The 13798-nt window shown below is 45.7% G+C and overlaps 1 protein-coding gene across 1 annotated transcript in view; it reads right to left on the reverse strand.

The window, feature by feature from the left end:
- Nucleotides 1-11039, reverse strand: part of LOC119434449 (5'-nucleotidase-like) — a 12816-nt gene extending 1777 nt beyond the window's left edge. The window contains exons 1-2 of the mRNA XM_037701599.2: nt 10865-11039; nt 7376-7567 (exon numbers count right to left, since the gene is read on the reverse strand). Coding sequence (XP_037557527.1) covers nt 7376-7567; nt 10865-10931 — 259 coding nt within the window. The 5' untranslated portion in view covers nt 10932-11039. The remainder of the gene's footprint in view (nt 1-7375; nt 7568-10864) is intronic.
- Between the last annotated feature and the right edge of the window lie 2759 nt (nt 11040-13798).

Raw genomic sequence — 13798 nt, forward strand, 5'->3', positions numbered from 1 at the left:
TGAGCGGCTTTGGTAGCAATATGAATTGTAGTAAACATGAGCTGATTAAGTAAGGAGGTGTGCTGCGGCGTAAGTAGACCGACATGACGAGAGACTCGATGACCACGAGAAGGCGTGTGAAACGGTGGTGTTGATGAGAAGCGCTTCCCGTGGGCAGCGCGTGCGAAGGGACACATCTGTAGCGCTGCACTGCCGATCCGGGCAGCATTGCATGTGTAGCGTGCGTTGTAAATGTGGCCCGACTATTACTAACTGAATGAACAAGCGTGGTGTGAGCGCGCACAAACAAACATGAATAGCTCACACTGAATGACTGCAGACAACGACCGTCAAAACTCTGGCAGCAAGCGGATACGCCGCAGCGGCGAACGTACGTGCGGTCTATCGCTTCAACGGAAACAGAGCGCATTACGGTCAGAGCCGTGTGGAGATAAGAGACGGTGCGAGCGAGCGACGATCGCGGTTGTTGGCAGCGTAGAAGTGCGCCCCCCCCCCCTTCCCCCTCCGCTCCCTCCGGCGCTGGCTTACCGCTTCCTTGCTTGCGCGTGGGAGAGATAAGAGACTGTGCGGACGAGCGACGAGCGCGGTTGTTGGCAGCGTAGAAGTGCCCCCCCCCCCACTGCTCCCTCCGGCGCTGGCTTTCCGCTTCCTTGCTTGCGCGTGGGAGATTGAGTGCGTTCGCTCTCCGTGATAGCGCGCGTCCCCGCACGCTTCCGCTGGGGCATACGGCGCGCGGCGAAGATTTTATCTATACGGAACCTCACGGCGACGCCGACGGCGATGCCGACGGCAGAAATCCGGTTGAAGTGTCCATATAATTGCTATCGCAATAAAAACGCACACGCTAGACATAGGAGGTAAATGAAAGCAAGGGGTGGAAATGATTATGGAACAAACGCATGTTGCCACAGACGTGCGTCTTGTGTGCTCGGCAACAATGCTTCTAACTTATGAAGAGCAGCCGGCAATTGTCTCCACAGCGTGCATTATTTGCACAGCCGTTCTGGCCACGGTGGTGTTGAAATCAGCATGTAGTTGCTGCAAAGATTGTTTCATTTGCTTCCGCATCGCCTTAATATGACCGTGCAGCGCTGACTTCGTTTGGCAGTGTCGCCGTTACGAGTGAGGTTCGCATGTACGCGTCCTTGAAGGCAACGAAATTCACGTGCGTTCGCCCAGTCTGGTGTTGTTTGCAGGAGGCTGAGCTTTCACAAGATATTCAGTGGCGGTGTGTGAATATTCGACATTTCGAATACCAATCGAATAGCCGTTGCTATTCGTTTTGCATTCGATCCGAGATGTAGCCATTTGAAGCTACCGAATTACTAAATGTAGAAAGATTGATGTAAGTGGAGATATACAATCTCCTGAATGATTTTGCTGGAGCGGAGCTGCGGTTGCTTTGCGGAGGCAACAGTTGCTGAGCTATTGTATCGAGGAGGTCATTCCTGCGCAGTGGTTTCCAGTAGTTGAAATACCGTGCCTCGCCTTATGCACCCTACAAATTTGTTGTCCCGATTTAGGCAAAACAATTTATTATTTGTTCAAACTTAATACGTTTGCAGTTCTTTGAAACTAATGTGTGGTGCTGTAGTATTACACTTCGCCTCTTCAGCAAGCACAGCACTCTACTACGTGAACGTGGTGATCTTTGCTTCACTACTACCCGTGTCATGGCGCACCATATACAATAACATTTTGGTTGTTTTCAATTTACAAGCTTCTAAGTTGAGCTGAGACCAACTCGTTAACAACATTACAGCTATAACTTAAATAACTGAAATAGTGATTTTATTTTTTCAATAAAAAAATAAAGACTTGGAGCAACCTACCGCAATTACGGCATTCAATTAGATATTCGAAGGAAGTCTTTTGCAAATATTCTTAATTTAGTTGTTTAGAAATTTAGCTATTCAGGCACCCCACATTATCAGCTTTTTTCGCCTGCTGTTGCAATGTGGACACACCAGTGCACGCTTGAGGTTTGAAGGTTTACTGTTTTTTTTTTTTTTTTTTCTTACGACGCAAGCGCCGCCTTTCATGGCGCATCGAGGCTGCTGCTATGGTGGCTAGAAGCCACCGTACTGCTGCTTCTGTACAAATGCAATTGGCCATCTGCAATAAGCGCTCTTTTTTTTTTTTTTTTTTTTAGCTTCGAACGATTATCGGAAGCAGCTTCGTTCTGTCTGCTGCAGCTCGTGCATATCGTTTCTAGTGATGTGCAGGCTTGGTCGTGGTTACCTGCACCGCAGTGCATGTTGTTCGTGCTATATTGACCGCGCTACTGTGGCCTATAGCTTCAAACGTAGATTTTCAGCTTTCATACAATTACTACTAGAGGGAACTGTGGCGCTAGTGTCTACGGGAGCTGCCAGCTGGGCGGTTCAGTCAGCACGGGAATGATGATTACTATACATGGATTTGCTTCGTACTTCTGGCTTTAAACGGCTTCGCGACTTTACAAACTGATAATTTTCAAGAAAGTATTGCGGTATAAATAATTAAAGAGTCATTAGTAAAGTAGTCTGACGGCAGGACGCGAACACAGGACCTCTAGCACAGAAGGCCGATATTGAAACCATTACTCCACGAAAGCATGGGGAAGAGGAACCACTGCAATCAGCATCCATTATGGGTATTCATAGAGCCTTATTGCCTTCTCCATTTAAATGAAGTATAGATTGCTTTGAAATTTAGTCCATTGAAGGCAGACAAAGCGTAATAAACGATGCCACAAGAACGTCCGCATCCACAAGCGCGAAGGTGAGAAAAGTCCATGTATTAAACATCATTCATATAATGGCTGAACAATCGCAGTGCCCGAGTCCCTTCTAGTAATTATTGTAGGAAACTCTGTGGGCTATCCGACTGGCAAAGGCGATGAAATTTCAGATTTACGGCCGAGGAGCACGCGCAAAAGAGCAAAAGTGCATGCGCAGCACATGCGGATGTGCTCTTTTGTTTGTCGGGCGGCACCGATAGCATCATCCCGATGCGGCATTTTTGCACTTCGTAAGACGGACATGACGTTGACCTGCGGCCCTATGATCAATGGTTAAAAATTACATGTACGATTCATCTCCGCACGAAATGGCGATAATTGCTAAAAATCTACTGCATTACGTCTTACAGCCATTCTAATTCACGCGCGAGGAGTTGTAACCATGAAAACGGCGCCATCAACGTGACGATGATGATGATTTATTGGCACCCCCTTCGAATTGGGGTGGCGTCAAATAGTCACCGAGCTTGCTTGAGCTAATCACGTAATCTGTAGATAATTATCAGTCCAGCATTTTTATTCTGTCTTCTTAATCATTTCCGTTTTCCTTCTACCTTGTATATTTATACCTATACCTGTAACGGATCCGCTTCTACCAATTCCTTTCCCGCTTTTTTCCACCAATACTCTAAACGTCTCTTGCTTGTTTCGACTGCTGACCAGTTAACGCTTCCGTCCGCTTTAAATCCCAGTGCTTCTAGAAGGTAGATGTTTCCTACGGTTCTCACTGGGTAAATGCATTCCGTTAGATGTGATGAGTTGTCTCCGGACTTGTCTCCGGACTTGTCTCCGGCACGTGTGCAGCACACACGTGCCTCAGATTGTTGCGCATATTTTCTCCAATGTATTTTTTTTTTTTGGCCTTAGGCAACCAGCTCGAGCCTAAAATAGCAAGGCACTGCCCTTTGTGTTATCCTACAGATTTTCACTTCTAATTTCTTCTTCCCATTCTTGTAAATCTTCATGGTCTTCTTTGCTCGCATACGTTGCATTCAATTTACTGTCTCTTATTCTCTCGCATTGTTTTTGATGACTCCTGGTTGTCTATTTACACTTCCAGCTACTCTATACGTAGTTGCCAACTTTCTTGGCCTCTTCCTCCATTCTGTGTCCACACTTTTGAGGTACAGATATTTATGCACTTTAGTCACACATTTATTTTCATCCATGTTCCTGCGGTCTTTCCTCAAAGCTAATTTGGCTCTGCGCCTCTCTGACTTCTAAAGAGGCCCAGAAAATGTCTCCCCGCACCTCCTCATTTGTGGTTTTGTCAAGAGCCCCCAAGGCCAACTGGTCTACTAACCTTTGGCGAACTTCGACACCCGACACGATGTCTGATTTTAAGCACAGAATTACATTTGCGAACGTTAGCGCTGTCACCTTCACTCCTTTACAGATTCCTCGCACCAGCTCATATTTATTTTATCCCCTTAGTACTCTGCGTTTCATTATTGCTGCGTTCCGCTTTCTCTTAATTCTGAAATTCTTTTGGCGGATGCTTGAGTAGGTGCTTTTCTTCGTTCGTGTACATTCCAAGGTGTGTACACTTTTCTATGTCACGGAGTAAGATAAACAGGAGCGCCGACTCCGCTGCCGCGCAACGCATTCGCTCGGGACAAACCGTGCAACGCAAATTATACATCGCGTAGCGCCATCTGTCGAGGCGCGTGGAAAACACTCAACAGCTTGCTTCCATGTGCGCATGCGTTGAGTGGCGGAGACCGGTGGCGACGGCGGCGCAGAACGGACAGCGCGGCACCCGCAGAGCGTGTCGTGTGCTACAAACGTGGACCCTCGGCCGTCTCATTTTGACAGCAATCAAACACAAAAAATATATGCGCACAAATAATAAAAGCGCAAATAAACACGAGGTAGCGCTTTTATGCACGCATACGAAACATTCTTAGATGTCTTTAGAGGAAATTGACGATAAATGATGCTGTACAAAAAGACACGACATAAGTACTTGTTTTTCACTCCTCTACGTCTGCGCGGAAGCGAAGGTGCGAAATTTTCGTCTACCTGGCTTTGTTTACCTTGTCTGCAGTATGTTTATTCATGCCTGACGGAACAAAGTATCTTGATACTTGCGCGTGAAGAGACTGAGCAACAGGACAGTGTTTTGTTCCCGGCTGTAAATCTGGTTATGTCAAAGGACGCGAAAAGTTTTCGCTCTTCGCTTCGCCATCTGATCTTCTACTGCACCAGTGGCGTCAAAAAGTTCCTGAAATAAGCGAACGCTTAGAGCAATGGACAAAATATGTGCGCGACACTTCGAGAAGCAGCTTATTTTTGATAGTTACTTCAGCAAGGACATAGGCGATGTCCTACTAGATGTAAAGAAAGTGCCTCGACTTCGAAGCGGAGCCGTTCCTTTAATTTGTTTAGGGAAGCCTGGCATAGCTCAATGATGCTGAATGCCAGGAGGAACCAGAGGACGCCAATGCGGAAGGACGAGAGGAGCTCAATTTAAATTTGTCTACAACTACACACAGTGCAGGTGCCCTTCCTTGTCCAGAGACATGCCGTAATGTAGAGAGAGAGAGAGAGAAGGGGAAAGAAAGACAAGGAGGTTATCCAGTGCAAATACCGGCTGGCTACCCTGTAAATTCTCAGCCTTGCCTTCGAGATGATTCCCCCAGTTATGCAGACACATAATCAGAACTTCTCTTGTGAAATCATGAGCAGGAAACACTGGCAGGAATTCCCAGTTATTATGTTTAATGAGAATGTGGCGATTCTGCTCGCAAGAGAACCGGGCGACACGAAAAGCACCGCTAGAAACAAAGAAGCAAGTGAAGCATCTTAGCACTTGATGCGTGCTCAGATAAAAAAGAGTGATAAACGTAATCTTTTGCATAAAAACTTCTTTTCGCTGTCGTTATATCGCCTTACCATTTGCTATAGTTTTGCTATAAATGCCCTGCATTTGGCCAGTATAAAATAAATTAAATAAAACGATACATGACTTATTTCTCCTGCTAACGTCACACCGTGAACCGCAAGAGCTATGTGCACTACAGGCGTCAGGGCGTGCGCGGAGCAGACGACAAAACGGTTAGGCAAGCAGGAGCCGCGAGAGAGTCCCCGCGCCTTTGCTCCTTCGGTTTGTTGGGCCCGCCTCTCCGCTGCAGAGTTTTTCATCATTCGTAGCGCCGTCTGGCGAACACGCCGTGAAGCAGGAGCCGGCGTTTCAGAATGTGTCCCTTCCAGACGAGCAGAGTCGGCGCTCCTGTCTTATCTTACTCCGTGTTCTATATATAAGTATGTATACCAAGGTATGTACAAATGTTGATTTAGCACTTTCAGCAGTCGAGCATTTAGAGCGCCAACGTCCGCCTCGTGAAAGATGTTCTAACCATAGAAGTGATCTCATGATTTCCCAGATTGGACCGCGCGCTGCCATGTCTCGGGGGGGGGCACGATGATCCTATCAACTGCTGAGCAGCCTTAGCAACCATGGCAACCTTCGCAACCTTAACAACCACGCCCATTTACAATATGCAACAATAATATCATGCTTCTATTGGGCGCCACAGTTCTACGTCATGGGAGAGTGAAGTATGGCATCCAGGGCCTCAAAAATTTGAGTTGACGGTAACTCTAATTATGCTTGTATTTTCAAGTTTCTGCGGCTAATACCTTGGGTTGAGTGTGTTAATTACCATATTTACTTTTTGTATCAGTTCTTTCACATGCTTAGAATACACCTAGAGCAGAAATGATTTCCATAAAGAGAGCGTTCCATGAGGCCTCTTAATGGTAGACTAAAAATAAACACAAAATCAATTTATAGACTGATAAATCCTTCTTTCAAAATTTAACCTTTCTTAATTTCCTGGTTATAGAATGATTATTAGAAACAAAAATAAAAAAGGTAAATGTTTTAATTTTGCGCTATAACCTCATCGCCGATATGCCATGCACTGTGGCGTCACGGATTTCAAAGTTTTTTTTTTATTTTCATTTTCGGGCCATTGTGGCGCCGCAAAAATGGTTGAAAGAGCCAAAGCACAGTCTTTGGCTTGTTTACTATAGAATGTAGTCCATCTTTACCTATAGAAAATTAACTAAGCCTGATGCAGACACCGTCAAAATATATGATCTCACTACAAGCTGGTGCGGGAATTTGAAGGTGGCGGCGCCACCTGTCTGTTTTCTGCGTCTTTTCGGGCTTGTCATACCTGCCCTCCGAAACAATGGCTTTCTTCAGTATCGTAAAAGGGTAATTTACTATTACCGCTCAAACTATGATTACGTTTTTCATTGTCGTTGCTTTAAAAATCTTTCTTTCTTCTTTCTTTCTTTCTTTCTTTCTTTCTTTCTTTCTTTCTTTCTTTCTTTCTTTCTGGGGTTTTAACGTGCCAAAACCAGTTCTGATTATGAGGCACGCCGTAGTGGAGGGCTCCGGAATAATTTTGACCACCTGGGGTTCTTTAACGTGCACTACAACGCAAGCACACGGGCGTTTTTGCATTTCGCCTCTATTGAAATGCGGCCGCCGCGGCCGGAATTCGATCCCGCGATCTCGTGCTCAGCAGAGCTTAAATTTTTTTTTAATTCAAAGGTGTGTGTGGTAGAGCATCCACCTACCTGAATCAGTAGCGTTCGTCGCCTTCTGAAATCCATCTCCGCCTCTGACCACAAAATCAGTTGTGACGATTTTGTAAATGGTGCACTCTTCCAATGGCTGATAGACAGGTACCTTACATTGTGTACATAGTATGTCAATCGACACAACTCGATTGTTCGGCGGTGAGCTTAAGTTGTACGCAACGCGTATTCCTGAAAAACAAGTATCATACTTTTCTAAAACAAGCATACAGTAATGGGAATCTTTCGGAAGTAGTCGCGACAGGTCTAGCAAATGCTATACATAGTCCGCTGCCTAAGACAACAGTTTCTCTCTTGCCAAGAACTTATAGTTATTCGGTGACCACGGTGTCGATTTTGATATTGGTGATGGATAATGGTCACACCTTTTTTCCATGAAATAATAATGATGATGGTGATGATAATAATAACAATATTAGTAACCTTAAAGAAAAAAACATACAGACCCCACCACACCACCTAAGTGTCAGTGTAGGCGAAGTTTTTGTATACTGGCAAGACGAAACTGCACAGCTCGACAGTCTAGCCCGAAAGGCGAAGCATCGATTGCCACAGCAAATTAGTAGACACCTATACGAAGTAAGGATAGTAGTATTGCCTGCCGCATAAACTTGCAAACATTCGCTAACTAAATTAATAAGCATGGTGTCACGCGCGCACAAGCAAACATGAACACATTTCACTCGATGACTGCGGAAACTCGCTCTCAAGACGCTGGAGTGAGGAAGTGCGGCAAAAAGCGAATTCATCTTCGTGTTGAAAGCGTGACCGCGCGCGGCCACGCGCCCTATATTGAAAGCGATCTGCGATGGGGACAGAGTGTGCTTAGTGCTGGTAGCTTCGTGTGCACTGTATTTTCACCGCTTAGCTCGCGCTGAAGCGAGAGGCAGCACGAAGGGCAATTCGCTCGCTGCTGCTGCCGCGCTTCCTCACTCCAGCGTTTTGATAGCGAGTTTAAGCGGTTATCGAGTTAGATGTGTTCATGTTTGCTTGTGCGCGCGTGACACCATGCTTGTTAATTTATTTGGTAAGCGAATGTGTAGAAGTTTACACGGCCAATAAACTACTATCCTCGCTTCGAACAGCTGTCGACTAATTCGTCATTTGTTGATGAACTAGAACTTTCGCATAACCTTGATGCTTCGGCTGAGCGGCAGCCAGCCGAAGCCTCAGCTAGCGACGCTCAATCGCGTCTCTTGCTCCACGTAATATACGATAGCGCCCAAAAGAGCGCAACGCCGGAAAACGATGCCGCCAGAGCGAAACTTGTCGCTCACCTCGGGCCGCGCATCAAGGTCGCGCGTAGAAAGAGGATACGCTAAAACCCCGAGATACATCGCAAGATACACACACCACAAAAAAAATTACACCATCTTCCCGTAGGGGAACCCTGAGTAGTATGCGAAGCAGCCATGGGGTCGACTCAAGTTCCCATTACGCGAGCCCTCGTTGCATCAGTAGCAGCTTCTCGGCGGCGTTGACGTTTCCTTTCGGCTTCGCGAGCCCGAAGTTCGGGATCAGCCTGCCGCCGCTGCCGTTTCGTGGCAGCGGCTCGAGCCCTCTTCTCAACACCGCATATCCACGAAGTGAATGATATGAGTGATGAGTGGGCGAAGCACCGGGGGATCATTCGGGCAAAACGCCGGAAGCGTTCTCCGGAAGCCGGAAGCTGGCTTCCGGAACCGGAAGCGGAACAGGAAGTGAAACCGGAAGTGGAAGCGGAAGCGGAAGCCGTCTTCCGGTTCCGGCTTCCGGAAGCCGGAGCTTGGCGTACATGCGCAGTAGGGGTGTGGACGCCGCACGGCGGAGGGAGGGAGGGAGTGACATAGCCCCGACCATAAGCTGCTTCGCATCTAAAACTGCCGTGACTCGAAGAATGATGTGCGCATAAGCTTCCACTCACTCGGGCTCTCACGCGATCCTGCTATCGTGAGCACGCTCCACGTGGTGCGCGTGCATGCCAATCATCCCGAAAAGCTACATGGCGTTGGCATGAGAGAGGTATGCGTGCGGTTGTGGCCTGTCGTTAAACCATTGAGCTGTTGTGCTCAGAGACCGAGGTTCGATTCCGCCATTGGAAACGAAATTATTAAGGCGGTGAGCTTAACGGGCCTTAGGTGTCTATGTTGGCGGTGCCCTTGGCAGTGACCTTTTCGTGAACTTAGCTTTGACTTTGCAGTGACCTTGGCCGTGACTAAAAAAAGACCCGACACCGCACAGAGTAAAACACGTCTAAAAATGCTCGGACTGACGCCACATTTCTCAAAGAGATTTCTGTAAACAAAGTAAATTAGTTGATTCGAAAAGAAAATTTGCTAAATTTTGGTCTGGGTGGCAATCGAACCCGGGCCGCCGCGGTGCGAGACGACCACACTTCCCTGAAGCCGCGGCTGCTCCACGGTTATGGCTTACTAAAGGCATTCCTAGTGCATGCCTGATTGCACACGTCACGTGGTCATAGGGAAGCACTCGTGCCACTGCTCGCGCTTTGTTTGAACAAAGGTTGAACAAAGTTTCCTTTGTCAATGCTACTGCACTTTATCTGTGATTCTAACTGTACTAGCTCTCGCGCTGACCTTGAACTCCTCACGGGCTACCTCGGGCGTTTAGTCAATGTGTACGCATTTTTGTACGCGACTTCATTTTGCCAGTTTTTTCACGCTGTGGCAAAGATTTTAAAAAATCTCGAAGATTTAAGCCAAGCCGAGCAGGATCTATTTTGTCAGTGCCCAAGACTACAAGCGCTTCACTATATCTGGTGCAATTACCTTGCTGTACCAGAGGCTTTTCATATGTCTCGATATATCCGAGCTGTGTACAGAGACTTGCATTTTTTTTATTTTAATAAAAGTAGAAAAATAAAGAGATCCGTACGGCACCATACCCACATGATCTAAATTGATCTTCAGCCAAAAGGCCCAGACGTGACGCTTACAAAATATTTGTCAATTCGGGCCCCTGCTAGCTGGCCTCTAACGTGAAGCTGGTAAAATAAAGAAGGGTAGTAATTCGGCCTTGTTGGTGCGACATACTGTAAACAAAGCGCAGAAAGCAAGGACAGGCGTACCCTTCGTGTTGCACCCCTCGCATGTCCTTGCATTCTGCGCTTCACTTGCAGACGGAGAGTGAGTGAAAAAAACTTTATTTCAGAGACCAAGCTGTTGATGTCCTGATGTCGATGCCGTAAAACAAAAATAACGGATTACTGTCCAAAACGAAGCACGCGAAGAAGTCGTTGTCCATTCGAGTAAGGTTTACGCATAGGATTGCCAACCGCCCCGAATTCAGCGGTCGAGTCCCGACTTCTGAGTCTTCAATTTCGTATTCAGAGCGGTTCTCGCAGACAACCAAGAACTCTCTCGAAGCTCCCTCAATCGGGGCACATGAACCTCCGTTTGAGAAACGGTACTTAAAATTATGCCCGTCTGCTTAGCCTCGTAAACCACACGCGCTGGTTGTATAACTTACCAGACACTTGAAGAAATTGTCCTTTTCTGTTGACGTAGCTGTAGTTTCCAACAGAGTGTTCGAACATTTGTTGCAGCTGGTAGCCATACAAGGTTACAACAAGGAGGGTTTGCCCGAAGGGTGCCGTCTGCAGCACGTCTCCAAGAGTAATATCTTGTAGAAAAGAGAAGGTAATAATTTTGCTGCTCGCATCACCAAAAGCCACAGATGGAAAAATGGCATCACATATACAAGTATAAAAACGATAATTACAAAATTTATAAAATAAGATCTACACTAAAATATGACCCATCACAAAAAAAAATCTAAGCTATAGAGAAAAGCAACTTAGTTCTTTTGTATTGTCTTTGCAGTTTTGTATTGAAGTGAAAATAAGAGGAATAGATGTAGTGACCCTATAATGGTGGATGAAGTAAGTTAATCATGTTAGCCTTTATAACTGTTTAGTCGTTGTTCTTCTGACATACTTATTAAGGCGGAAACCGTAGGTGTCTATGTTGGCGGTGACCTTGCAGTTAAAAAATTATGGGGTTTTACGTTCTAAAACCACGATCTGATTATGTGGCACGCCGTAATGGGGGATTCCGGAAATTTGAACCACCTGGGGTTCTCTAACGTGCACCTAAATCTAAGTACATGGGTTTTTTCGCATTTCGCCCCCATCGAAATGCGGCCACCGTGGCCGGGATTCGATCCCGCGACCTCGTGCTCAGCAGCCCAACACCATAGCCATTGAGCAACCACGGCGGGTAACCGTTCAGTTACCTTTCAGTGAACTTGTAGTGACGTTGGCCGTGACAAAAAATGGCTGACGCTGCAAAAAGTAAAAACACGTCTAAAAATGCTCGGATTGACGTCACATTTCTCATAGAGGTTTCTGTAAACAAAGTAAATTAGTGGCTTTGAAAGGAAAATTCGCTAAATTTCGGTCTGGGTGGGAATCGAACCCGGGCCTCCGCGGTGCGATACGAGCACGCTAATTCCCTGAAGCCATGACCGCTTTTTTTAGCATGGTATTTATTACAATTAATTAAATGGTGTATGTACATGAACTATCTACAATAATATGAGCACCAGGTGGACATACGTAATCACACGTCAACGAGCAGTCCATATAAAGAAAACGTCACACAAAGCAACACCGTTCATCACAACAAAAACTTGAAAGGTGAAGTTGAACAACTAATCAAAAGTGGATACCAATCCGGCTGACATTCTTCTTGATCCTACTAAATGTCATTTAAGTGCGTAATCATCTGAGCGAAATGCGATCTTGAAGAAGTTGTTATTTCTGCATTTCGGTTTTGCATACGAGTTTTGCATAGGCTTTTTTATGCAGGCCTATCAGTAAAAACATATCCTATGGTACATCATCACACGGAGCAACCAGATATCGGGTACTGTGAGAATTTAGATCAAAATATTTTTGCAAATTTTTATGGATAACATCCCAAAATAAAAAGGCATCTTTACAAACAATAAAACAGTGTTCAATGGTTTCAGGCACGTCACAAAGGCGACAGTTAACTGACGAAACGAAAATATTCTTTTTGTGAAGCCATGTTTCAACAGGCACGGTTTCAGTGTGTAATTTGTAAAAAACAAAGTGCGAGAGGTCGCAAAATGCCAGTTCCCCCTTCTACAGAAGCCATGGCTGCTCCACGGTTGTGGTTTACTAAAGGTGTGCCTAGTGCGTTCATGATTGCACACGTCACGTGGTCACAGAGACGCGCTCGTGCCACTGGTCGCGCGTTCGTCGTCTTCTTCCACAGCTGGCAGGCCTTCACGTTTTACAAACGTTTAAAACTTGCTTAATTTTTTCGACATACAGCGTTTGAGGGAATATGTTTGCGCAAAGCGCATATGCTGGACTTACGCGTTAAGTAAACCCGCCGGAAGGCGCATTATACGTGCTCGAGTTGCATGTTGTAGTGTCGTGATACGTTCCGTTTATTGCACCTGCATGTATCGTACCTTTTAACTGAATTCTCAGGGACTATCAGCTTTCCCTCAGCGCTTTAAGGGCGACAGGACAACGTCTGTTCACTTAGTATAGTTGCTACAAATTGACGTGAGGTTGCTTAATTCATTGACAACTTCGGGAGCCAGTTGTAAAAAAAAGAAATCATATTTACTTGAAGATAAATAAACTTAACCTATTCTTCAGCGCTGTTTCGCATCGAAAAAGCAAAGTCCGTGGAATATATATATATACGCATTATCTCTGCGACGGAGCATCTATGCTCAACGCGTTTGCATTATCTGCTACGTCACAAGCACATGTAGTTGTAAAGGACGTTTGTTTTGTTCTAATAGCAGAGCTTCTATGACAGCCTTCTGTCATCAGACGCTTCTCCCATGCGTGAAAAGTATTGAACACTTGTCCTCCATCGGGGAAATGGCCGGCAAACTTCGCGTATAAAAAAAAAAAAAAACACTCCCGAGGGCATTCATTATGTAAGCAACATTGTAAAAATGGTTGTCTCCGCTCTTTAAATAAATAAATAAATAAATAAATAAATAAATAAATAAATAAATAAATAAATAAATAATGAAGGAAACATCTGTGCAAGAGGTTTTCCCTTGGTTGCATTATGAAACCCGTGATGCGACATTACCTTTTGCCCAAGAACATGCGCAGTTGGCAAATTTGGATAAAGACTGTGCATTGCGACTCTAAAATTATGTAGAGGTGTCGGAGCTCGGTTGATACCGGTTGATCTCTCGGTTTATTTCGGTTGATCAGAGGATGAACTCACAAAGTTGCTCACACTTCCGAGCAGTCTCTGAATAAGTTGCATCCATGCAGCACTGGCCAACAATCTTAACGACGCGACGCTCGATATGGGCGACTGCGATATATGCTATATAACAATCAAGCATTTTTTGTTGCAGCCACCTCCGGCTTCCCCAAAGCTAACTTGCGTCTTTAGA

Source organism: Dermacentor silvarum, unplaced genomic scaffold (genome assembly GCF_013339745.2).
Source record: "Dermacentor silvarum isolate Dsil-2018 unplaced genomic scaffold, BIME_Dsil_1.4 Seq10734, whole genome shotgun sequence".
Lineage (NCBI taxonomy): Eukaryota > Metazoa > Arthropoda > Arachnida > Ixodida > Ixodidae > Dermacentor > Dermacentor silvarum.